The sequence below is a fragment of the Labrus mixtus genome, chromosome 15 (assembly GCF_963584025.1).
Source record: "Labrus mixtus chromosome 15, fLabMix1.1, whole genome shotgun sequence".
In the NCBI taxonomy this organism is placed as follows: domain Eukaryota; kingdom Metazoa; phylum Chordata; class Actinopteri; order Labriformes; family Labridae; genus Labrus; species Labrus mixtus.
In genome coordinates this window covers 2,772,701-2,799,337 of record NC_083626.1, presented here as the reverse complement: position 1 = coordinate 2,799,337, position 26,637 = coordinate 2,772,701, and the positions used below count along the sequence as shown (strand labels likewise).

General features: G+C 38.9%; 1 protein-coding gene across 1 annotated transcript in view; it reads left to right on the top strand.

Moving 5' to 3' along the window:
• The window catches only part of cfap74 (cilia and flagella associated protein 74), a 52,478-nt gene that overhangs the window by 6,885 nt on the left and 18,956 nt on the right, over positions 1 to 26,637 (top strand). Inside the window, exons 11-20 of the mRNA XM_061057211.1 lie at positions 1,808 to 1,972; positions 2,380 to 2,498; positions 7,137 to 7,203; positions 8,633 to 8,722; positions 9,109 to 9,294; positions 9,479 to 9,602; positions 11,734 to 11,849; positions 12,821 to 12,943; positions 13,071 to 13,192; positions 18,047 to 18,175. Coding sequence (XP_060913194.1) covers positions 1,808 to 1,972; positions 2,380 to 2,498; positions 7,137 to 7,203; positions 8,633 to 8,722; positions 9,109 to 9,294; positions 9,479 to 9,602; positions 11,734 to 11,849; positions 12,821 to 12,943; positions 13,071 to 13,192; positions 18,047 to 18,175 — 1,241 coding nt within the window. The remainder of the gene's footprint in view (positions 1 to 1,807; positions 1,973 to 2,379; positions 2,499 to 7,136; positions 7,204 to 8,632; positions 8,723 to 9,108; positions 9,295 to 9,478; positions 9,603 to 11,733; positions 11,850 to 12,820; positions 12,944 to 13,070; positions 13,193 to 18,046; positions 18,176 to 26,637) is intronic.

The window sequence follows — 26,637 nt, the reverse complement described above, 5'->3', positions numbered from 1 at the left end:
GCTTGGAGGACTATAGCCTCTGTATATGTGGCTAGCACACTAACCACTAGGCTATCATTGCCCCATTGGTCGCAGTATATAGGGAATTAGGAGGCACAAGAGTAAACCTAGTTGGGCTTGAACTGATATTTTTTACTTGAAAGCGTTTAGGTTTGTTAACGACTGATGAGAGCATTTCAGAGAGAATGTGGGATTCTAGTGTGTAGAGTTGTAACAATTAATCAATTTGCATATCATTCAATAATCAGATGATTTCTTGACATCAATCTGGAAGAAATGTTATCTGCGAAGAGGTAATTTATGAAGCAAAATAGTTGATATAGTGCATTCACCAGTTCTAGCTTCTATACTTTGAGAAGCTGCCACTGTTTGTTGAATATCTCAAGCTTTCTGACTGTTTGTCAGGCAAAACAAGACATCTTTATACGGCCCTTCGGAAACTCAGAATCTTTTTTTTTTAAGTGCAAATTGATAAAAACTCACAGGAACATATTCATGATAATTATTCAAATCTAGTCAAAGGGTGACAGGGAGTTATGGTCAAGTATGTTTAGTTTTATACTTAGTTTAGTTATTCCAAGTATCTCTCTGATATCCGTGTCCTGAGTAAAAATGTAACACAACACATTAGCATACAGTGCACTGTCTGCCTGTAGGCCATTAGCCCTGGCCCACACATGTTGAATAGTTGTGTATCAGTTATTTATTTTCTGAAAACTTAATACAACTCAAGTGTATTGATATTGATTTGCAGCACAGTATAATTTGTTTTACTTTTCTTGAATCTATTAATGAGGTGCCTTGCTTTCTATACCATCTACATACCAGTGGTATGTGGTATGTACATAACAGTGGTATGTAGAAGCACACACACACATACATACACACACACACACACACACACACACACACTTGAGATGTTGGGCAACAGGCATCGCTTCTCGTTTGGCTGGTGTGGTTGAGAACTCCAAGCCCGTGCAATAAATAGCTCAGAGCTCTGTGTGAGAGGGAAACCCAGTGAAGTGGCAGTGATCTCTGCTCTGTGCATACAGATCAGATTCATGTCCTCATTAAGGGCCCTTCTCAGCCCAGTAATGGCTACTGTGATGAGGAGCATAGCAATGTTATCATGCTTAAAGTTAAGCTCATGAGGGGAGTAGTTTTTATAAGATATCAATATCCAATTTTTCCACACTTTTTTTTTTATTAAGAAAAAATGAGCATAAAATGAAGGGAAAAAATCGATAAAAATAACCAATATTGATATTTTCAAAATCCAACAATTCTAGATTGGCAGGTATTGAATTTAAAGCAAAAACATACATAGAATCAACATGTTTGATAAAGCCTTACATTTGTTTTTTTTGATAACATGTATAGTCATGCTCAGTGTTACTGATGAAACATTTAGTTATCTGGGCTTAATGATAAATAACTACTGACAGGCAACAACTTTTCTAAATAACTTCAAATAGGTTTTACTTTTTACTGAACTGTCCGGGACATACAAAAACATCAGTGTACTATATATATTGACCATATACCATAACAGCCCTGGTCTTCAAAAGAGAACATTGAATAAATAGGGGTGTGAAGCAAAAGACAGAACAGCAGCAGCTAAAAAAAACACAGACTGAAATGTAGAAACAAGACTTGGTTTCTTTGAGTCACCAGGCAAACATTTCATGCCTTTACCACTTTTTACATTTTCTTCACAGAGACTATTGTATATCATGTATATCTTGTTTTTATAATGAGAGAATTCATAAAGAAACTAACCAATTGTTGCTTCTCTGTGTGGTTCTAGAAATTCCTGAATGAGAAACCTACATCAGTACAGACAGAGGTAAAGCAGGAAGAACCCGCAATGGCCAGTCCAAAGCTCAACATGCCAAAAAGTGCTAAAAAAGTCCATGGAAAACAGTTCAAAGGGACTTCATTTAGCAGCAACCCTGACATCATCTTCTTCAAGGTACCACACTATTAGTTCTTTTAAAACATTAACCCCGAAAAGTCTGCCCAATCCCAGTTCCACCCACTTGGCCTTTCCCCTTGTTTTGGAGCGTCCTCGCTGGGCAGCAGACCTTTAAGGGAATGGATTAACACCTGTTCTAAGATATCACTCACTAATCTTTTATTAAAGTTTAACTCATATCATGAAAAGAGACCAACACACCTTGATCCTTAAAAGAGTAGGGGTAGGGCCAAATGGTGGAGTGGCCAAGTGCTTAATATCAAATGCCAATGAACTTGGATTTGATGTGCATTTTGTTAATGTCCACATGCAATTTCACCGAACTGTTGCTCCTTGATAATTGAGTTATGCTCATGAATTGAAATACCAACGGACTAACAAAACATTTAAATGATTTGTTTTAGGACTTTGAAGTGGGGAAAAAGTACAAGAAGAAAATTGTCCTGACAAATGTCAGCTACATGAACAGCCACTGCAGGCTTCTCGGGGTCTCTGCCAATCTGAAGAATTGTATCACTATCAAGTAAGATTTTGATATTGTCTTAGTCCTTGAACATACAGTAGAACAGCCATGATGTTGTTCATGTGGGACAAAAACCAATAATTAAATCAAGGCTATCAAAGGTGACATGCATTCTACTCCAGCACACTTAAACAAGTATACAGTATACCATACTGAAGATATGCAACATATGGTAAGTCCAAGAAATACTGCATCAAAGTTGTTTCTGAGAATCAATTAATTAGTCACAAATTAGTCATCTCCATCCATGACAAAAAAGAAAAATTTGAATTCAAAGGCCTGATTGCTGTAAATGCTGTATTTTTAATAAAATATTGATATTGAAGATACACACCACAAATTATTTATATCTGCATACAGACTATGGTCTCATCTCTCATGCCTTTAATCATCATAAGGAAAATATAACTACTTGAAAAGTCCTTGACTCTCTATTAAAACTGCTAAAAGATTTTGATAATAATACCAACCAATATGATATATATATACTATAATATATTTGTTCACGTCATTCACTTTCCTGTTGTCTGGACCAAAGAACAGTCAAACGTTGCTTCCTGCTTGCCAAAGCTTTACATGATTGTTACATAAAGTCCAGTTTTGCTTACATTGCTTAATTATGGAATACAATGTGTCCACTCTGCAGTGCATAATAATTGACTCATCATTCAGACAGTTTTCACTATAAAGTGCACTATGTCGTGAGTATTGGGTCATTTTGAACATAGCCCTTTCAGCCACATAATAATGGAGATTCAGGTTTGGTAGGCTAGCCTCAAACAGAAAAATCTAATGGATGGTAAATGGACTTGAGCTTATATAGTACTACTCAAAGTGCTTTTACACCACCTGTCACACCCACCCATTCAGACCCTTTCACACACTGATGGTAGTGATTGCTATGTAGTATCATCCATCAGAAGTAACTAATCCCATTCATACACCACCACTGAAGCAGTGGGAGCAATTCAGGGTTAAGTGTCTTGCCCAAGGACACATTGGACATGTTGCTCAGCTGGGGATTGAACCCTCAACCTTCTGTTTGAGAGGCGACAACTCTACCAACTGCCACAGCCGCCGCTAATCAATTCAGCCTTGAGTTTAACTGGATCCAAGATGACCTGCATTTAGTATCCCCACAGCTGCCTATAGGCAACTCCATAAGAGGCAAGAGTTCAGGCATCCTCTCCAGGAGTTTGGTGGAGGTGAGCCAAACCATATCTAGCTGGGAAGGCTCTAGTTCCATAACCGTCAGAGAGTTATCCCCCCAGGATCTGGGCCCCAGAGAGGTGCCCTGGTGTCCCTCTTTTGGGAGAAAGGATCATCTTCCCTTTCACTGTGTTTTGTTGAACCGCTCTTAGTCTGGACCCTCCCCTGGGAACAATTAATACTACCAGCGGAAGTTGCCTCCAACAACACAGCTTCTAGGTACACAGGGACATGTATAATATGTAATGATATATAATACTGTATAAGATAAAATGTAGTTATTGATATCTACGTTTCAAAAACAGAATTTCAGTATTGTAGCAAAGTTAGAGCAAGAGGCTTCACTGAATTTACTTCATATTGCACAACTCCAATTTTCACATTCAAAAACATCTGCTGATGTATCACCAATGAGGAGTTAAACACATCTTCTTGTCATTTTAAAAGATGATGGAGTGCATGTAAAAGCAAAGGCTGTCCTCCCACATATGGATCACCACGCTCACAGCTCCTCATATGAGCCTCAGTGAGTCATTCTATGTCTCTCCTATCTCCTTTCTCCAAGCCTGTCAGCAGCCCACAGGCTGAGCAAAATGTATTGTTCTCCAGGTCACTCACTGTGAATCTCTTAACCATCAGCTCCCCTAACTTGATGTTTCTTTGCCTCTCTTCTTTCTGCCTGACTGAGAAGCACGGTCAGATGGAAGCTACTAATGCGGCTCTTGAGCCTTCATGCTGAAACACTTGTCTGACCGTATCACCTCCTAGTTATCTGATCTTAACTAACATGTAGCGAACTACACTTTCTAACAAAACCATTGCATGCACACATGTAGTACCAATTCAGTGCCATCAGTTCCATTTCATGTTACTGGAACAAGAAAGTAAAGTCATTATCTTCAGATTATTAAGGGATTTAAACAGTTTGCATGCACGTTTGCATTTTTATATCCACAACAAAAAAACAAAAAAAAGCAGATCAAATAAGTGCTGCATACTTCATCTTTAACATAAAATAAATTACGTTTGATGCTTGGTCTGATAGTTTCACCTTAATTATAATTCTTCTAGGTTCTTTTTTCAGGAAACATGCCATACATGTAGATTTAGCTTTTTATGCAGAAGACCAACAAATATCAATAAAACAATCAGTGTAATAAACTTGAACCATGCCTTAAAAACATAAAGACCTTGATATTGAGCAATCACCTGTACTGAACTCATGCACTATAATATATACCTACCCTAGATTGCATTGCCCTGGCCTCTTTATAAGACATTAATGGAGTTGGGAGTTATTTTTGATTAGGACATTTCTTAATACTTCCACATAATACAAATTCTAACTTTTCAATCACACCAAAAACATAGGTGCATCCTTTTCCAAACAAGGCCTCTTTACTAGTCAGGACTCATTTTTATATGACTCCTTATAACCCTAACATAAATAATAATTTAAAAAAAAGGCTCTGGTTTATGCTGCTAACTGGCCGTCCAGAGATCTGGGCTCATGCTACTTTGGTGACTTGAATTGTAGTATTGTATTTGTACAAAAGGCTCTCTCTGTGATGACGTCATAGCCCCGCCCCTTCGAATGTGAGAAGTTCTACTCACCTCATGTAATTCAGTTGAGCAGTGACAAGTTGTTTTAAGAGTTAACTGTTCATTGTTAACTGCCCTGCCTGAATCACCAGCACTCAACACACAACTGTGCGTACCACATACAAACAGCTACACATGCAGCCTGCACAGATACTAAACCCACTCAGCTGTATTTCAAGCAACTGGAAATAAAGGAGGCAAATCAAGACGGAAAAATGCTTCACTGGCATTCTTACCAACATCACCTGAACAACACTCCCCATCCATATCAGGCGTTACAGTCCCAACCTGGTTCTCAACTACAGTATTAATAGTCTTTGAATTACAGTTAATAACAGATATATTGTGCTTCCCAAATCTTGCTTGTTAGCTTGTTCAGTGTTTATCATACACATTACTAATATCAGTCATAACCACTACACAGCATTTCTACTGTACGTCCCCTAGCTCAAAAAAAGTAACACAACAGGAGAGAGAAAACGGGATCTAGGAACAAACTGAGGCTTTTCCTAATTGGCTCATTGAATGCTGTACACCCTGAATTTCTAAAAATGGCTTCCCATCCCCACCCACCCTCTGCCAAGCGTAGTTGCCAAAACGGGCTGTGCAGTATTTTCTTCTCTACTGAAACAAAAGCCATAACAATCTAGACTTTCCACACTTGCTGAAAGCTTGGCTGAGAGGAAGACATCCCTCTGTGATGTCCGTACTCCTGAGCTGAGTTGGGAGATAAGGGTTGTTACAGACCTATGCAGAGAGGGAAGCTATTTGTAATAATAAACTACGTACAAGTCCAAGTACAAGCAGCAACAAGACATCACTTAGGTTGGGGGGGGGGGGGGGGGGGGGGGGGGGGGATTTTAGGGTGAATACTTGTATTTACACCCATTAAAAGAATGGAGATACATAAATGATACATTGGACTGTAGGTAACATTTGATACAACACTATAGGACTTTTTTCCATGCCAGTGTTTGATAGACAATTGAATAGGGTTGCTAGGAGACACACTGATCATTTCTGTTATGCACTTCTCACTACTGGAGCATGTCATTGCCCGTTGCCACTCTGATTACATGCTGGTAATTTAAACCACAGTTCAAAATAGAATATGTCATTTGTGCTAAGATCAATATATCTGCTCTATAAATCAATTGACACAGTGTGGAATAAACACAATCTGAATCATGTTTATCCTTTGAATTTTGTTTCTCTGGAAGTGCAGGAAGGTTTATGTTTCCTCCTGACAGCACTATAGTTGATGTAAATGCTGTGTGAGCTACTCATGTTGCTTAAACATTAGCATTATGGTGTTACTATTACATGATTTGAATGTGAAATCAGTTCCAACCATTCCAAATTGGAAAATAAAAACATTTTCTTTCACTTTTTTATCTGGTGTGCAAACTGAGCATTAGGTTGACCTATGACCTTTGCTCTTTTTTTTCTGCATATCTACTCCACTCACAGGAGATTTTTCAGCAGTTCCTCTGAAGCTTTGAATAACGGTGCTTCTCACAGAACATATTGTACTGGATTTAAAAAAACCAAGTGTTTCCTTTGAGTCTTGTTTTATGTTTTTGCCTCACACATACTGTTAATGTGAGGCCATATGCAGAGGCTGAAAAAAACTCAGTGCTTCAATATAGGGTTGATAAAATATTAAACTGTAAGTTATATTACCTTTGCTGAACTATGTAACATCCACTGAAGCATCCGCACCATTGAAGAATCATTTTCTGCACTGTATACACAAATTCAAAGTATTTAAAACTGTATCAATATGTACTTAAGTCTTATTCTAACTGATTGTGATTTGTGTTTCAGCCTTGACTCTCCTGATTTGTTGCCTACTGGTATGTCCTGTGATGTTCATGCTGTTTTTCAACCGATGGTTAGTGACATCACACATTTCCTAATGACCTAATATATCTCTTTTCTATGTTACAGCTTTGACTTAGATTAGCCAAAAATAAATCACATATTTTTATCTGCTTTTAAGTCAGCTGAATGAAACTAAAAATGTGATCATAAATTGTGATATATTTGTATTTTAGTCATGCTACTTTGCTTTACTTAAGCCATACACATGTAATACAGTAATGTTCATATCTTTACATAGTGGAACATTTTGGTGGTAAGGTGCTAGTGGGGCTTCACAGTGCAGTGGTTAGTGCTGTTGCCTCAGAGTGAAAAGGTTCCTGGTTTAAATCCCCATCAGACAGGTCCTCTCTTTGCATGTTTTCCCTGTGCATGTGTGGGGAGACATGCATCCGAGTACTCTGTCCACATTCCAAAGACATGCTTGTTAGGTTAATTGATGACTCTACATTGCCCGTTGGTGTGAATATGAGTGTGGCTGGTTGTCTGTCTCTATATGTCAGCCCTGTGATTGACCGTTCAGTCCAGGGTATACCTCGCCGCTCACCCAATGACAGCAGGGATCAGCTCCAGCCCCCAGCGACCCTGAACGGGAACAACAGTATAGATAATGGATAGATGGTTAAGGTGCTAACTTTTAGCTGTGGTGTGAGACATCCACATCAGATGAACATTTAATGACTTGCACAACAGAATATGATTAACTGCTAAACCCAGACTCTCATCAGCCCCACAGTCAGAAAAACATCAAAGTAATGCGAATGCTGAAACTGTTCTTTATGCATTACATTAACGCCCACTAGACTTTAAATTTATTTATTTACATGCACTCTGTGAGTAGGTTACATACACTGTAAGATTTTTTTTCTCATAGTCCACTGCACAGCTCCTACATTGCACCTTTTGTACATTTTGTGTTTTTAATTTTTTATATTTTACATTTTTAAATTCTATTTTATATATTGTAATAGCTTCTTATACTGTATTATTTAAGTTGTTGCTGGTTCTGCGTTATTTCCCTGTTAATTGTTTAGCACCAATACACCAAGTCAAATTCCTTGTATGTGTAAATGTATTTAGGAAATGGAACCCGATTCTGATTCTGATTAAATCTGCTCATGTATGTATGAGCTATGAGACCTGGAAATAATCCCTGCAGCACCCAGGAGTTTGTTGAAAAATAAGATCTTAGATAATAAAACATTTAAACGCATGCATGGGCCTTGTGGAAAACGAGGCTCAAAAAGTTCTCTGACAGAGGAAAAACCTTTTAGATATTCCGAAACGGATGACTTCACAAACTCGACTTTGTTTTTCTCCTCGCTTCACCTCTGTCATTTCACTTGTTTTATGTAGAAAACAAAATTCAGGAGATGACATATCCAACTTTAGTTTTTATTATAGTGGCATAAACACGTTGTCAAATTGTCTGATCCCTGCAGATCAATGAGGACCTGGAAGGAGAGGTCCAGTTTTCATCAGCAGTGGGTCCCTTCTCTGTGTCTGTCAGATGCACCACAAAAAGATGTGATGTGAGTAGTGTGCTGGAGCCAGCCTTGAGAAAAATGAGTTCCAAAAGGCTGCCAATGCAGTTTTCATGCTTGGCTATCTCCTCCTGAATGCAAATCAATACACTTTATTGTTGGGTGCCATACAGTAAATGTTGGGTTAAACATGGGTGTGTTGGCTAACTATTTAAAGCCATAGGTCGCTAATAATGCAGTATATATGATACAGGAACAAATGTACGTCAATCCTCCCATAGAAAACTGCACTGAAGGGCTATCTGACCCAATATAACAGGCCATTTTATTTTCCACCTTATTAAATCAAAGTATGCTAAACTATGAAATCATGTTAGCAGCTCTTCATTTCTGCTGTGCAGTCATATCTGTTTGTCACTGTTTCCTCTTTGTAGATGGAGGTTGATGAACGGTTCATTGACTTTGGCATGCACGTTGTGGGCCAGGCAATTTCACGGACTATCATTTTGACCAACAAGGGTGCACTGGCCACCCTCTTCAGCCTGGAAACCTCACCGTTTGTCATTCCAGAATCTCAGCCGGTCCGGATGCTATCCCAGGCCTCAGTCAACACATGCCAGGTCAGACTGTCGATCTGGACCAAAAGAGTGGATGTTTTCTATGATGGCCTGATGGACTGAATTTTATAGCAGCAAATGAAAACAGGAGAATTTAAGCATACATTACCATATGTGCAGACAGACACAAGTCTGAACGGTCACGTTAAAGTCAAACTAATCTGTGTGTTGCTTTGTTGGCTGACAGGAGACAAGCAGTAAAAACCCAACATCTGACAACCAGACAAGCTCTGCCTCTATAGAAACAGGAGAACCTCAGCTCAAGCAAGAGTGTCATAGGCTCTCTGACAAGTTGCTGCAAGGACACACAGGTGATGATATATCAGTGCAGAGTAAACACAGTGAAGCTGGCAGGCAAAATGTCAGTTTTCAGCAGGCAACATACTTGGTCTTGTCTTATTAGACTTGTAAAGATCATTTTTAGAAGTAATGGAAAAAGTCTGTGCTGACAATATGCATCCAATAATATGTCATGGTAAAAACCTACAATCCCTCCTCTTTGCTTTGTGCAGCTTCAATGAAGCCATATGCATATGCTTTACTTGAATGATTTAAAATATTTTAGAGAAATCATGAAATACATGACATGTGTATATATATATTATTGTATATATATTAATATTAATATAGCCTGTTAAATAAAACTTTAATCTGAACTGAATTACAATATGCTGCCTTCTACACACATTAGCCAGTGCAGGCTTATTGGATGTGACCAGAGTTTGTAGGAGACAGCTCTGCTTGTAATGCAACGCCTTTGAAATACAGTGGGTAAGGACTGATGAGATCTCATCACTGTTGACAATTTGCCTCATCCTCTTGTGCCTCTGAGGACTTTTTGTCCTTGTGAGAACAAAGATAATAGAACAAACAGACAGCACAGGGTTCACCTTGCTCTCACAGCTAGGGACAAGGAGACATCTGTTCTTAAATGGAGGATCTAAAGTCTTCATCTCTGCACACAGCACTTTTCCTCCTCTGATGCTTTGATAAGCTGTTCAGTCTTTTGGTGCTGTTCTGCTGTCTCTAGCAATGACAGTCATTTTCCCCCCATTGTATGAAGAGGTGTTTCGGTGTTGACCAAGTTTCTGGGCTGCTGAGAGTAGAGCCTATAATTGTTATATGTGGTTTGTGTCTCTTGAACTAATGGTTGTAGGTTTGAGTAAAACGTGATCTGGTCGTTTATGTTCCCAAAAGAGAAAAGTGTTTTTTTTTTTTTGAAAGTCAATGTCTTCTGATTCTGAGAAGGTGGTGTATCTGCTCATCTGTTACTCATATTCAAATACAGTATGAAGTGCGCATTCATTGTGCTAGTAAAAAAGAGAGACAGTGATTATGGTAATGAATTTTCCCTAACCGCCACCACCAAGCCAAATGTATGCTTTGAAAACTTTAGCTCTTGGTGAGTTTTTCCATGTTTCTTTGAAGCCTGGTTTATACTTCTGTGTGAAATCTAGGCCATAGCCATGCCATAGTGGCATTTGTTGTTGTGAGCAATACATACTTGTGCATTGGTGCATCTGCGGAGCTCTGCAATATTTCGCCTACAAATGCTAATTGGCAGTGCAATTCAATGCCTGTCATCATATCACCAGTTTTCGGTTTTGCCACATTCTTTGTTTTTTGAGTGCAGGAAACCATGGTGACAGAAATCAAGCTTATTATGTTGGAGATGATAAATATTGAGCAGCAGTTGATAATACTAGCTTAAGTACTGTTCTTCTAACTGCATCATTTTGAAAATAGTGTTGATGCTGGAGTCCAATCGATCGGCTGTTGTTATAATGGAAATGTTGCCTCACCCTAACTTTTAGTCAACCTTACGACAGGATAAGAGCTGGAGCAGAGGCGCATTTTAAGCCTCTTGATGAACTGTTACATCGCACTCGCCTGTCAGTCAGGTCGATTGTGAATATGGCTTATCCTTCATATCAAAAGATTCACCCCCAGTACACTGTCTGCAGATCGAGACATGAGCTAATCAAACCGATTATGTTTTTTGTACCGAGCTGTAAACATGTTCATTTCTGCAGTTTTTTGATTGGGGTGTGTATGTGACTTTGGGTGCTTCTGCCGCCGGCCTTAAGCAGACACTGGAAGAACTGCAGGATTTTGCTTCATTTTTCAATACTGAAGGTTGGCACTTGGTTTTCGACACTTAGTTGCATTTTTGAGGAGGTGAACGACAGGATAAGTGCACTGGCCTCTCCGTAAGTATGGCTACACGAATGACACAGAAGTATAAATCAGCTTTAGGTTGCTCAGCAGCTCATCATAGCAGGCTGACCATTTACTCAATCAACAGTAAATATGGCTTAAGATTCGAATTTGCTTTGTGTGCGCGCGCGTGTGTGTGTGTGTGTGTGTGTGTGTGTGTGTGTGTGTGTGTGTGTGTGTGTGTGTGTGTGTGTGTGTGTCTGTGTCTGTGTGTATGTCTGGCAGTGTCTGAGGCTTCAGCTGCAGATCCACAAGCTGTTCCTGAGGCTTGTGAGTCCATCGATGCGGTATCCCAGATGGACCAGAGCAACTCAGAATTTGGTGACATAAGTCTAGGAAACGTAAGTATTAGATACAATTACAGTACTTTGTTATATCTTACTCTAACACAGCAACTGTGGTGACCCCCTGATTTGGTATTTACCCTCATCATCAAGTTAGAAATAATTATCTTTGGCATATGACCAAATCCCAATACAATTAATGACTTTACAATCAATCTTGTATTAAAAAGCAGAGATCAGCATGTTGTAAAGGAAACATCACCCATCATGGTATACATTTTACCTGCTTATCATTAGCATGTTAGCATTTACTTGATATATTAGCATGCTGGCACTATAACTGCTCAAACTTCTGGGAATGTCAGTGATCACCACAATCATTAATCCGTTAATACACTGACTTTTTTTACCACTATATATTTTTCTGTCATGAGATATCTGTGCTGAATTGTTACTGACCGACAAACAGAAACCCCTGGTACAAGTTGTGTGTATGAAACTGATAAATTGGACTCAAAAGGCTGTGAAACTGGACAAAGAGTTACCTGCTCTTTTCAGAGACTGATGGTCACATCTGTCTGCAGAAGGCCTTGTGCATATTACATGTGCCTTGTGGTTCAAGTGCTTTAGTTGTTCAGGGTTCATTTAGGTAATGCTGCATGGCCTTCATCCCTGCATTTACTATGGCTGTGTCTATTGCACGATGGGTGGTTACTGTAGATGCTGGTGTCTGCAATAGCAGATTATCAATCAAGTAAGCTCATGAATGGCTTACCCCTCTTTTGTATTTTTTGTAATTGAGGACATTGTCCACACAGCATTTCATTGTTGTTTTGCAACATGCTCTGTGAAGTTATTTGGAACTGCTGTACTCACTTTTTCATATATTGGGTACTTCTGTTTTAACTGTTTTATTCAATTCTTCTAAATTATTTCTTGGAGGGATCACCATAAAGGCATCCAGTACTATAAAATTACATCATTTAAATTGACTTTTGCTTTTTGTGTTTTAATGAATCCTTCCTCAGGTTAGAGGAGGGGAAGTTGGACCATTCGAAAGCATCAAACTGGAGGTCTTATTCACTCCCACCATTCCAGGAGAGGCCAAGCTTGACTTTCACATCAAATTCTCTGACTTAAACAGCAAACCAGTGAGACACAACATACAAAAATAGAACAATTTGTTTTAAAAGTTTACTGAATTATATAGCTTTTCTGGTTTTAAACACTGTAATATGATGTACACCCTATGTGATAAAGGCATGTTTGTACGAACAGATACCCATCCAAGTGAGGGGTGTGGCAGCCAGCATCCCTGTATGGGCGGAACGGTCGACCATTGACCTTAAAATCTGCATGTTTGACCACATCTATCAAGACATTATAACCATCCAAAGCAGGTAGGTCCTAAAGCCTAACATGGCCAGCAGCTTTATCATACTGTAAACATGAAGTTAACACGCAGTATGACTAATATTAAAATAAAAAAGTGGGATACATTTTTTGTAAATGTTGTTTGTTCATGAAAGAAAAGTTCAACTCAGGGCACACTAATACATTTCAAAATTAAAACTAGTCTTAAAGACTGGAAAACCAGGAAGATATGACAAATGCAAAAAAAATGAACTGCCTTACTTGTTCCCATGTTCTAGGTCACCACAAATCCCACAGTTACCCAATGGAGTAATACCCCAGAGATAACTTAGCAGAATCTATGTCCTTAAGCAAAACTAGTGTTGTATGCCTTGTTGAAGATCCAATACATTAAGTTTCTACAGTGAGGCAGTTACACAGAGTTGTTATCCAACTTCTCAGTTCATAGAGGCATCTCATCAAATTACGAGACTTGAGATTTCTTTTAACAACTAATATGCATCCCATAAGAAATCATACTGTTTGTAACATTTTTAGGAAATATTTAAAAAAGATCCAAGAATCTGAAGGCTTGTCAGAACAGCATTAGATTTTAGGTGATGTGCATGTTACAGTTAAGAATACCTGAATGCTAAAGGGTGATTCAAACTTAAAATACCCTTTTTTTTACAGGTCTCTTTTTTGTGACATGATTTATTTTTAACTTTATGATGTCCTGTTAGTTTTTAGGATGTTTCTTAAGCTAATGTATCCTACTTGATATCTAGTTTCAGTAATACAGTTTAATGGGTGAGCGTCATCTGATTTGTTGAGGACAAGCATGTAGAGATAGCATAACCTAATGTAACCAAAACTTTAGTCAGCAAACTTAGACCCTACATGGCAATTAATTGTGTTACTATGACTGGGTGAGATTCTGAGACACAGTGAGGTTTCCAGGCTGAAGAGGGTGGCCAGTGCACCCTTGTAGGTCAAAATGATAGTTTGTGAAGTTGCCTGGCCCACAACGTGCATGCCAAAGTCAATGAACCGTTCATCAACCTCCATTACTTTATGTTTTGTTTGTCAAAGCAACATGGTGGCCCACTGCATCTTGTCACAAACAACAGTACTACAGTACATGAATGTACTACTGTACGCCAAACAAGTAGTAGTGATGAGTCCAAGCTTATTAGAATACACAAAAAAACAGCAAATCCACAGTATTTGTATAAACACTCCCTCCCCATGCATTGAAAACTGAGATCTGATGCTGATACCAAATTTGGTGGCTGTCCTTGACTCATTTGATTTATATAGCTCCAAATCCAGACAAAACTTTTTTAACATCAGAACCAGAATCAGATTCATTGGCCAGGTATGCTTACACACACAATGAATTTAACTTTGGTGAACTGTGCTCTCTTGTGTACAGGTACAACATTAAATATCAACAATAAACATAATAAGAAAATACTAATATTTACATGACTAAATATGAAACAGTGCAGTGGTGGCAGAGTTGATCCACACCACTCATATGACTGGGCCATCCACTGCCTGTCCTATCTTGTTGACTGGAAGGGATATGGCTCAGAGGAGTGATGTGGGATATCCGTCCCACTGATCCATGACCCTGCCCTCATCTGATACTTTCACAACCAGCTTAAGAACAAGCCTAGTGTTAGAGAGGGCTGCCAGGAGGGTATCTGTCCCAACCCCTGTTTTTTTGGTTTTGTATATCTCTATTCCCTGCCTTGTTTCTACTATTTCAGTTGAGTAGTTGCAGATATAGTAAAACAAACATCTATTTGAGTTGATAAAAGAATGCTATAAAAGAATAATGTCAGGGGAAAGCAATAAGCCCACAACCCCTACAATCCTCTTTGGTCCATTCTGTAGCACATAACTAAAGTAAATCCTTGATGATAACTGATGTGATAAAACAGGATGCACACACAAGGTTAGGAATGCACAGAGGGCATTAACCTTTGCAAGCGTGTGAGACACCGTTGAGCTAGCCATTGTGTCCCTCACACATGCACTTCCTACTACTTATATAGGGAGGAAGAAGTGCATGTGTGGGGGGAGGGGGATTTGCGACAACTGCCATCTGGTGCGCTGGCATACCAGCACATGTGACTTTATGAAGAGAGTGTTAACAGCAACTCTAAAATAAAAATAAAAATAAAAAAGGTAAGGCTTGCAACAGACAGTTATGTGAACACTAAAAGCTTGGCAGGCTTTTGGGGAGGGAGATGCTGCTTTCATCATACAGTATGTCATATGACATTTTCCTTTGAGTAGATGAGCAGATATTCCACAAGTCCTCAACTTTGGTGAACAGAACAAACTGGAGATTCAGTGACTTAAATAGTATTCCCAATAATTGAAACAATTTTCAAAATTCTTTAAAATGTTTAAATAATTTTATAAAAGCTCAAGTCCATTTACCAATTACCATTTGATGATTGATTGTTGCTCTTGAGCTAATGGTTAGAAAATTATGCAGACCGTTGGCAGATGTTTTTTTCTATTTAAAAAATGTTCTGGATGAATTTTGAAACCTGGCACCTCCTTCATAGAACCTTCTGTCTGTGATTTCTCTTTGTTTAGTTAATTCTTACAAGCTAGCTGTCTTAGTCCAACCTGTGGACATGTTTGGATATGTTTAAGAGTTGATTCTGTTGTTTTCTTATCAATAACTCAAAGAGAATGACAGTGCTACATTATCTCATTGCATTACACTCACCCTGAATTCTTGGTATCCCTTGAGTCCATGGGGTACTTGTGGAGTAGGCAGTACAGCCACCTGGCACTTTCCAGAAGAAGGCAGAGTTACTGCTGTAGCTGTGGGCAAGCACTCAGTTCATCAGCTTTACATTTGTATTCAATGTAAGCTGTTTCACTGCCCTATGCCACATGGCCAGACACAACTGTCACAAACCTCAGTGATGATAGCAGTTTGTTATGTTAAACTGTTTTTTTTTAATACTGTTTTGTTGATATGTTGTTTTGTAAATGGACCCAAGAGCATTCACCTTAAGGCAAACTTCACGTGCATACCTTCACAAAACGATACATGCATTCATTTAAATACAGTTGCACACATTTGGACTTTAAGAGTTTTTCTGTTTCTACACATTTTTAGCTCTGCATCATTTTTAAATTTGATTTATGCATTTGTAAGAATGGCAAACAATGTGAACATTTTAATATAATTCAAATATGACTTTTTTCTGTGACACATGGTAATGACCGACACAGTGGCCTAGTAATCATAATTCACTTGCATGCCTGTATGCACACTAAACGAGAGGTGAGAGAGCGAGAGAGAGAGAGATGGGCTGCTGAATGAGATCACCTCGAGCAGCTTACATGGAAATAATTGACACTGTCCTGATTTCACGATTCTTGTATAACAACAACTGAGATCCAGGGCTCGCTCACATCATCTCCTCCCTCCATTAATCTCTCCTTGTATGTGTCTGCTCTGCTCCTTTGACAATCTTCATCAGCACTACATTTTATGAAGTGCCCTGACAACATATCTCCCGTTCAAAGTTTCACTCGGTATTCCGATAACACAACAGGTGAGCTTCATGCAGTTAGGCTTGTTTTTTTTTTTTTTTTTTTATGATGTAGCAAAAGAGAGTGCAGAATAAGACACATGCTACCAGCTGCACAACACAATTGTAACAACAGCATCAGAGGATGAAAGCAGACTTAACAAAATGTTATCACTGCATCACATCCAATCAATCCTGTGTTAGAGCATTCCTGAGCTGAAGAGCCATTTATATCACAAGGCTGTTACTGTATTATAGCCTCAGCTATGACTGAGTCTTATAGCCCCAGACACAACCATCTGTCGGTGCTTCCTGAAACTGGGTCACCTCAGGAATAAAGACTTGGGGTGCATTACTCCATACAAATTTTGTAGGTGACTTATAGGATAAATAATATCTGCCCTCCCTGTCCTTGTTGACCCCTATGAAGTGTAATCAGCTTCGAATGAAATACGTTCACTGTTATAAAAATCAATATGACAAACTAAGCTGTAAGTGTCAATATCCATGTCAGTTTGAAGCCTTGCAATTAGTGAATTATTATTCTGTTGTTGTATTGCAGAGCTACAAAGAAAGAGTTTTCTATAGACCTTTGTCTGCAAAAATCAAAAACTAGACATCCTCAATGATCCTTGCCATTCACAAAATATTTAGTTTGCCTGTCTCAAAGAACTCCATCATTCTTATTGGCCCAGCCCACTTTCTGCAGCCTCACAGGATTCACATTGAGTGGCATTTTAATACAGGATGAAGTGTTGTTACATTTATGAAGAAATATTAAACATAAATGCAAATGCAGTTAAATGTATGGAAAATGTATCTTAGAAGAATTCATTTATTAAACATTATGATTGGAAGTCCAAAAAAGTTGTTGTAGAATGTCCAGCATCAATAGCAATTTATTGTATCACATTTTAAACAGCATGAAATGATCAGAGTGCTTCACAAATAAAGACAAGTTAAACACTGTAAAGACAGTACACGTTAATTCAACCAGAGATGTTGTCCTCTCACTGTTTGGATTGAACAGGCACACATTAACATTACATTTTCTGTCTAAACCAAAGGCTGTAACATGACAGTTTTTTCCACTGGCAGTGATGTCACTATAGGCTCACAAAGGGAAATAACACTTTCTGTCCTTAAAAGGGGAAAGCACTTATCTGCCATCTGTACCTGGAAAGCAGTAATTCCATCACTTTTCCCCCATGCAGTATTGCTTGTGCATTCTATTTCAATGGCAGTTCAGATCATCCTCGATTATCTCCATTCTGGGAAATACTCTTTGTGTGTCAGCATTGTGCTAATTAATTTCTATCTTTCACATGACAGATCCAGCATAGCTTTAAAGCTGACCTTTGAGGTGTGCTCGGAAATGAAAAAACACATGGAGGTCCATCCAAAGACGTGCTTCATCCAGGCTCAATCAAGCTTTAATGCCCTACTCAAATTCCAGCCGAGGTAAGGAAGGACAAACACAGGATGACATGATAATTGAATGACTGGAACGTTTATAATCTTATTTTTGGCTTTAAGCTTGTTAAGATTCTATCAACGTTCCATGAAAGTTCAAACTGTTTCACTCCAAAGAAGACGTATGTACTTAGCCATACTGGCAGTGGGCAGAAGAGGAGGAATAGAAAAGGAGGAGATGCATACAGGAGTTGAAGGAGAGCAGAGGATAGGAGTAGGAGAGAGGAGGTGAGGAGGATGAGTAATAGAGCATTTTTAGAAAGTTTGAACCTAACATCCTCTATAAACATTTTGGGGCAGATACCAACAACTCACAGCAGACAGTCTTTTTTTTTTTTTACCCCAACTGCACATAGTTATTAGAGCCATCATTTGTTCAGGAGGAGTTGTTAAATTGAAGTATGCAGTGATGTATGACGTGGCTCTTCTGCGGCCCGTCGGTGGAAAGGCAAAATGGTTCTTAGACGATTCGCAAATTGAACCAGCTCTGAACCAGCCCCAGGTTCACTTTGAGGCGGCTGTGGCTCAGTCGTTAGAGTCGGTGGTCTCTCAACTGGAAGGTTGGGGGTTCAATCCCCAGCTCCTGCAGCATCATAGCCGATGTGACCTTGGGCAAGACACTTAGCCTCAAGTTGCTGCCGCTGCTTCGTCAGCCTTGAATGAATGTGAATGAATGGGATTAGTTTATTCTGATGGTCACTTTACAAAGCAGCCTCTGCCATCAGTGTGTGAATGCGTAGGTGTGACATGTGGTGTAAAAGCACTTTGAGTAGTCAGAAGACTAGAAAGGCGCTACACAGGCTCAAACCATTTACTATTTACCATTTGTTGGAAAAGGGGTACTTGAGGCGCTCATTTGAATTGAAAAAGGCACATTTAAAAAAACAAGCAGAACCAGGATACAGAGACACTGTGTACCCTGCAGCACATTTAGTGGTGCATTAACCCTTGTGTGTAATTTGGGAATGAGACATTTTCATTTTGTCTTATTTGCACAGGTTTAGTGGCACAAAAGCCTTCCAATTTTAATGAATGAAGCCCTCTGAGCAACAAAAGTAACACACTTATTTGATAACTTTTTTTTTTTCAGAAACAAGCTATGGGGTTTCTTCAGAGATACATTGTTTGATTGCAACAATCTCTGACCAATCAAAATTCTTCCCGGTATACAGAGTTGCTTCAAAATACCTGCACTCTTAGCGTAATGGTAATGGTTTCTAATGGCTCTGAAGGACTTGGTAATTGTTTCTACAACAATACCGGCTCTGTATTTAGATGAATAGGCAGGAGTTGAAATGCAGCTTTTAATGCCAGTAGAACGGAAAAGAGACCTCAGGGCAAATATGAGAGGCGTGCAGTATGTAAATATCGCAGCGTGGGCGCAAATATTCTTCTGCCTTTTCCTCCAGCATGCACTCCAGCAGCATATGTATTGATAGCTGAGATGATATTGATTGAAAAACAATTACAACAAGAGGACATTTTCATCGAATGTTAAAAACAAAGTTAGGGGCACGCACTGGTCAGTGTTCAGCAGGAGGGGAGGGTGGGAACATGTCAGTAATCTCCTTTAGTGAATCAGCAGAGGTTTTAATACCAGGATTAGTGTAAAGCATTACTCTTCTGCTGCTGAGATGGTGTAGTGTTCACAAGCACAAACACGGCCGGAGCCACCGCCCCCTCCCTACTCCCTCGATTTTTTACACTTTTTCTCTCGGCCTCTCTCTTTCACTTTTGTGCTGTCTACTCCCACTCTCTTACACATACTTCTATTTTCTTTGGCCTCTCACCTCTGTGCTTAACTATACTCCTCTCTCTTTGGTTCTCTCAGTCTCTGCAGTCCTCTATCTCTGTCCTATTTCTCTTCTCCATCAATTCTGCCTCTCCTTGTTATTCTCAAACTCGTCTCTCCCTCCATGCATCTACCCCTCAACACTGCTTATAAGCTGGCCCTTATTCTGCTTATGTAACCTTAGACACCAGACCCAGTTCCCTGTGCTCTCATTGACAACACTAGTGTTGTTAAAGGATCCCTACACTTAAAATATCTCATTTTATGGATCAGTTACATCAGTCGTCATATCATTGAACCAGCAAAATTAAATGCTGGGACCTTGAGATAGTCTGGCCACTTAAAATAAGTATTTGTAGTAGTCTGATGAACTGTATTGTCTTTCTGTTTCCCTTCATCATTTAGTATGACATTGTGTCTGTATAGGCCTTTTTTTTTTTAAAGAGGTTTTAATAACATCTTGTCAATTTTATACATCTGTCCTGCCAATTTCACCACACTCCCCACCACAATCAAAATAAGTCATTTTAAAGTTTCCATATTGTTAAAATGTAATCTGATTCTGAATACAAAACTCAAGAGTGGTAAAATAAAAGATAAGAATACAAAGTCACTTAAACCTGCTATTCCCATGGCTCCCCAACAACACAAATCTCATCCAGTTTCTAGGTGGAAACCAGATAACAAATAGTGGAACGATAGATATGTTAAAATCCCACCTGCCCGCCTTTTCCCAGTTAAAGTATTATTATGGTTATTTCTTGCTGCAGTGCATCAAACAGACTTTTAAGAAGAAGAAAAAACACTTTTGTAGATTAATGAATGCGTTTCATTTTTGGAGACATTAAACAAACATGTACTTATTTAAAATAGGAACAAGGACACATTAATGAACATAAACATGTAAATATACCAGATTGTAGCCTTAGGCTAATTTCCATCTGAAGTCCCTTGGCGGGTTGTTGGAACACATGTATACAAATTTACAAATGTGTTGAGTAAGTCTTTATGTGTGTATACAGCTCAGTTTATCTAAAGTGTTTACATGTCTTACTGAGTGGATTGTTTCCTTTGCTGAGAATGAAGTCTAAGTCCAAGAGAAGTGGTCAGTAGCTGGCTATGGAATGGTAAGGTGATGCATCTTTGTCAATTTCCTCTAAAAGGAAACAAAACTATAAGCCCTAAAATCTAGGGATCTGTACCGGGTTGCAGCAGCAGTGCGTACATTCTAGCTTGAACATTCTATTTTACGGCGCAGTTAACGTCCTACTAACATTAAGGTGTTTCACCTAGTTTTGTAGTACTCTAAATCACTAAGTTCTCAGTCTCGTCTTGGAATTCAAAGCATTTTTACTCGGCCTTGTCTCAGTCTCAGACTGGGCGGACTCTGGAATTTAAATAAAGACTGATCAAGACTACTACTAAGACATTACTGTGATTAGAAGGAAAATGCCCGTTTGTAAGAGAATTATTTTTATCTCCCACAACCTTCCTGGTTTTACGGTCTAAGTCAGAAACACGCCCGCTGTACACAAGATGATGATTTTTCATATACCTTTATGTTCTTGTGTCTCGGTCTCCCCCTGCCTTGGTCTTGTCTTGGTGTCGGAGCACTCTGGTCTCAGGTATGTTTTGTTCTTGATTAGTGTGTTCCTGACAACAACACTACTGTAGTTGCACGTGCTTCAGCTTCCAAGGTATAGGCACAAGTTACAACTTAAATCTTACACCTAGCTCCTGCAAGTGTGAAGTCCTCCATAAAATACTTCTGTGAGGATTTATGGTTTTTAACGGCATGATAGAGGAGGATGAGGAGGAGCAGAGGGTTTTACCGGCTGTTTGGTGTCAGCAGTGAGTTCTCTGTTAAACCCTTAGAAATGTACAATGACTTTGTTTTGTACTCCCGCTTTTGTTCTACATAAGCAGAGATCATTTTTGAGTTGCGCTGTCTTCCTGTAAAAAAAAAAAGTGCAATAGTCTTCAAACAGCATATCATATTGGCTTTGTGACATGTCACTTGTGGAATGTAAAATACTTCATTTTGGACTGCAGTGCTAAAGGTAACCTTTTTTAGACTGTATATAAGGGATTATGTTAAACCTCTCTCTAAAACAGGCTTTTCTGTCTTAACATAGGCTTTACGTAGAAAATTTGCCGTGTCTCTTTGAACGTCGTCATGATCTGCATTATGTAAGAGGCCATGTGAGGAGACTTCTCTCTAAATGACATTTTCTCCTTCTAAAAATAACTTTGGATGGCTTGGATTCCTTTCAACCTGTTCTGGAGAAGTGAAAATTATGAAGTGAATTACTGGCTGACAAAATTACACATTTCAAATTAAGAGATTATTTAACTCCGAAGAAGGCTTTCTTATTTCCTCTCCTCCACATAACATTTATTACGGCCGTTGCTGTGTGTGCTGCAAATGACAGGAGCATATTCTATTCTATTACTGTTTTATTTAAAAACTGGTGGCATCCTGATATTGAAAGGTTAAAGATATGGGTGACTTTCACTCGTTCTAATCTACTGCAGATGAAACACAGTTTTCACCCAAAATTAAGCTATTTATTACTGACTTTTCTTGGGCATAGTCGACCCAACAATTGTTCTTATCTCATTTCAGTTGGCTCTGTCTTGTGTGATTGAAGTTAAGCATTTATCTTTGAGGAACCTAAAGAAAAACATGTGAAAAACTTTTTCTGGAAGGGGAAGGAGAAGCACAGACAACAAATGGGACTAGCTCTCAGGCGTTTTGTCCTCTTTGGCGATGGACGGAGGCTGCCTCTCTGGCATTATCCTCTGCGCCCTTAATCCAGGTGACTCAGCTTGAGTCAGCTGTGTCCTCTCACTGGTAGAAACGTCTTCATGCATGGTCCCACTGACTAAAGATGCTGGTTGCAGTTCTGAGTTGTTCAACGTCACGATGGAACGCATACATTGAAACCAAAGACCCCAGCAGCTTTCTTTCAGACAACAATAAAGTTTAGGAATATGTAACATAGAGTAGATCAATGATGTATAGCATCTGATATTGTTAAGTCTGCATGCATATTTCAAAATTAGTGTGTAAGCTCTCCTATGTGCTCCAAAATGTTAAATCGGAATTGAGGTTACACAATCAGAATACTTTCTCTGCTGTACCTACGTCCTCTCCTCCTTCCAGGTCAGGTCTGGAAAAGACAAATCAAAGCAAAACATAAATAGCAGAGTTTAATGAAAATACAGCTTAAATGTAAAATCAAGGACCAGAAAAGCAAATAGGTGCATTGTCAGTTCATTCTATCCAGAGCTTCTGACTTGATTTACAAATCCTCATTAGCAGCGCTGAAACAGTCTTGTGTCATTCTATTTAGACACACACACACATGCCCACATGGTTAAATCAGGATTCTTGAATGACTCATAGCTTTCATTCTTTACACAGGTGTCTGCTTCTTGCCTTCCCTCCTTTTGGCTTTGGGAGAGGGTGAGCAACATTCTTCCTTCCTTCTCTGAAGGAGTGTGCTCAACCTGCCCACATCCTCCACCCTCTTTCCTTTGCCTCATCCCTCTCTTCCTGTCTTCCTCCGCTTTTATTTGTCATCCAACCCACATGTTTCATTTGCATATACAGAGCATTGTTCCCCGCACCACCTAATCCTCTCTATACAATATCAAGGCCTATGGTTCAGATCATTTTAATCCTGTTCTGCCAAGAGGAATGTTGCTCATTAACAGTCATATGAACCTCTAATGAATCCTGATATCCTCATTAGTGAAGAGAGTGGAGTGTGACTTCATCTAACTTTATCATGTAGCAAGCTAAGCTACAGCATTATACATGTATTACATTCATGTAGTATTATTATAATATTCATATTGAACTCTTCTAAGTCAAACTGGCTGCTATTTTTACCTGTTTTGGGATAGATCTGTATAATTATGCATGAAAGCCTGTGATTGATTTTTTTAATTGATTTCTTTTTTTTTTTACATACTTTAATAATCCCTAAGGGGAAATTCTGGTTTGACACCAGCTCAAGGGCACCTCTGCAGTACTCCGGTAGTGGCACCTCTCCAGCTATCAGACCAACTTCCGTATTTTGGTCTGCACGACTTTAACCAGTGACCCTCTGGTTCCCAAACCAAGTCCCTACAGAATGAGATACTGCCACCCCAACAACTATTGACTGAGACACATTCGGTTCAAAGGAAACATACTTCTGTTCAACAAGTTTAAATAAGTCTCACAGCTCCCCAAAACATGTCTGTAAAGTTGCTTACTAAAATCCCACTCTGATCCTGTATTTAAGCATGTCTATAAACCCTTCTATTTCAGCCCTGCTCAGAACAGTCTGTGTCTATAGCTTGTTTGATCCACACCCTCTAGATGGGCTTGGGTCGCTTGTTTTTTCTTGCACCATGCCCAATTGTTTACGGTGCATTTCTGAAAAGTGGAGCAGCCAAAAGACAGAGAATAATTAGGCAGGTTTGTAGACAGGCTAGGGACACACATTAGTGTGCGAAATACATGGTAAAGTGTATTTTGCATAATATGTGACCTTTAACATACTCGTCATGTAATGTATGTGACAGCCCAACATAAAGATTTTGTCTAGGTAATACTGAGAACTTCTCCCATGTGTCCCTCTCCATCACAGCTGGATAAAAATCACGTGTGTTTCATTAGAGTATAGCCAGTTGATTAAAAAAAAAATTCCTGTAGAATGAGTCTGAGTACCCCATCCATAGAGTTGATAAAAGGGAGATTAGAGGGATGATTTACTACAGATTACAGAAAAGAGATTAAACTGTATTTTTCCTGGTGGTTCTGCGCTAACTCTAGTATCAGGAACTTAAATTGTTAACTGTGTTGTAAGAAACAAAACAAGAAATAACATATCGGTGGACATGATACTTTAAGTTCCTTTCACAGTGATTTACTGTATTTTTGCCCAGTTCTCGAAGTACAAAATCCCAAAACCTCTTAATCCGTTTTATAATCCTTTGCATAAACACTTTGTATTGGTGTAGTAAATCGAATCCTTACATGAGTCCCTTTGAATAGCAACCTTTGAAAAATAAATATTTTTCTCACATCAGGAAAATGTTAGCATAAGGTTCAGTGATGGATTTATGATAAGGTAGATCACGTTTGACTGAGCTGTTTTGGTAGTATTTTAGTATAAGTGTTATGTACTATAGCTTTTTTTGGTAGTAACACTCATTTTAAAACCACTCTTACAGGGTTCTCTACAAATCTCAAAAGTTTAATTAAAGAGTTATAGAGGGGGCAAATTGCTTTTGGGCTTTGCTTTGGATAATCTGGCTACAACAAGGGAAACACAGAATTGAATCAATGTGGGGACGCTGATACATTTGAAAAGTCCTTCCATCCACAAAATTCTATCGAGCATATGGGCCTGTCGACATCCCACCAAGCCTTTCCACTCTGCCCTGCCAAGCTAATTCAAGAGTGACTCTCCAGCAGTGATTCTATTTGCAGCCAGAACAAAAGTGTATCCCTCTGTGCTCATTGCTATAGGCTGGAAGAAAACTTCTTTTTTTTAGCACTACTTCCTAAATGAAGAGATTGAACAGGGCCACTGAATTTCAGAAATTAATATAATATTTGGCATTGAAAACAACCCTGAGTTGAAAAACACATATGTATTGATATACTTGTAGGACTTTGTTATTCACTAAATATTTGGGTAAAAAACTGGATCCCTACCACCATACATTATTCTGTTTCTCTTCAAGCTCTGCTTTATGTACTTCCCCAGGCTTTGAAATCAGGTGCATATAAAGGTCAGTGAACCATATTTCTGGCCAAATATCAATGTCCACTATGTCTTAAGTAAATTGTAGGAATCTCTGTTCAGTCCAAATGCCATTTTTTAAGGCAGATATTTGTTTGTATAATCCTGTTTAGGTTATTTCTTACTGAAGACAGCCACATTTCAGAATGTGAGAAATTTCAACTGAGGGAGCATGATCCAGTGGAACAGTGACATCAATGCATACCCTTAAATCATGTTCTCCTTGCCCCTTCCCCTAAAACCATCCTCCACATGTTAAAACAGTGACAAAAAGTTGAAACTGAAGACCACTGCTATCCAAAAAGATCCTAATAATAAAAAAAACTGTCATCGAAAACAAACAAACTGTCAAGACATTCAGTGTCACTGTTCTGGCTCCATATGTTTACACCAGCTGCGTGCAGCAATGAAGCCTGGGAAATAGAAAACAAACCACTCCTCGAAACCTGAAGATGACAGATCTGTTTATAGCCAGGCTTGGCTTTAGCACTATGAAAAACACACTGACAGCTTATTTGCCTTAAAACACTCACATTTAAAGCACTAGCGCTTAAGCCTTCAAAAAGCATTTAGACCCTTAAAGGGAAATACAGAGAGAGAAAAACAGAGGATGAAGAAGCATGAAGAAAAAAATGAAAGGATGATGATAGAAGGAGATAGTGAGAAGTGGGGGTGGATGTGAGCCTCAGAACTGCTTTAGGCATTTGACCACTGTTTACATGATACAAACATGATAAAGTTTATATATGTTATATCAAGGGCTGGAGTTTTACATAAGTCTGTGACATCAGGGCCTCTTTGAATCATACTTACATCTACCATCACCATAGCTACAACCTACAGTAGTGTGGAGG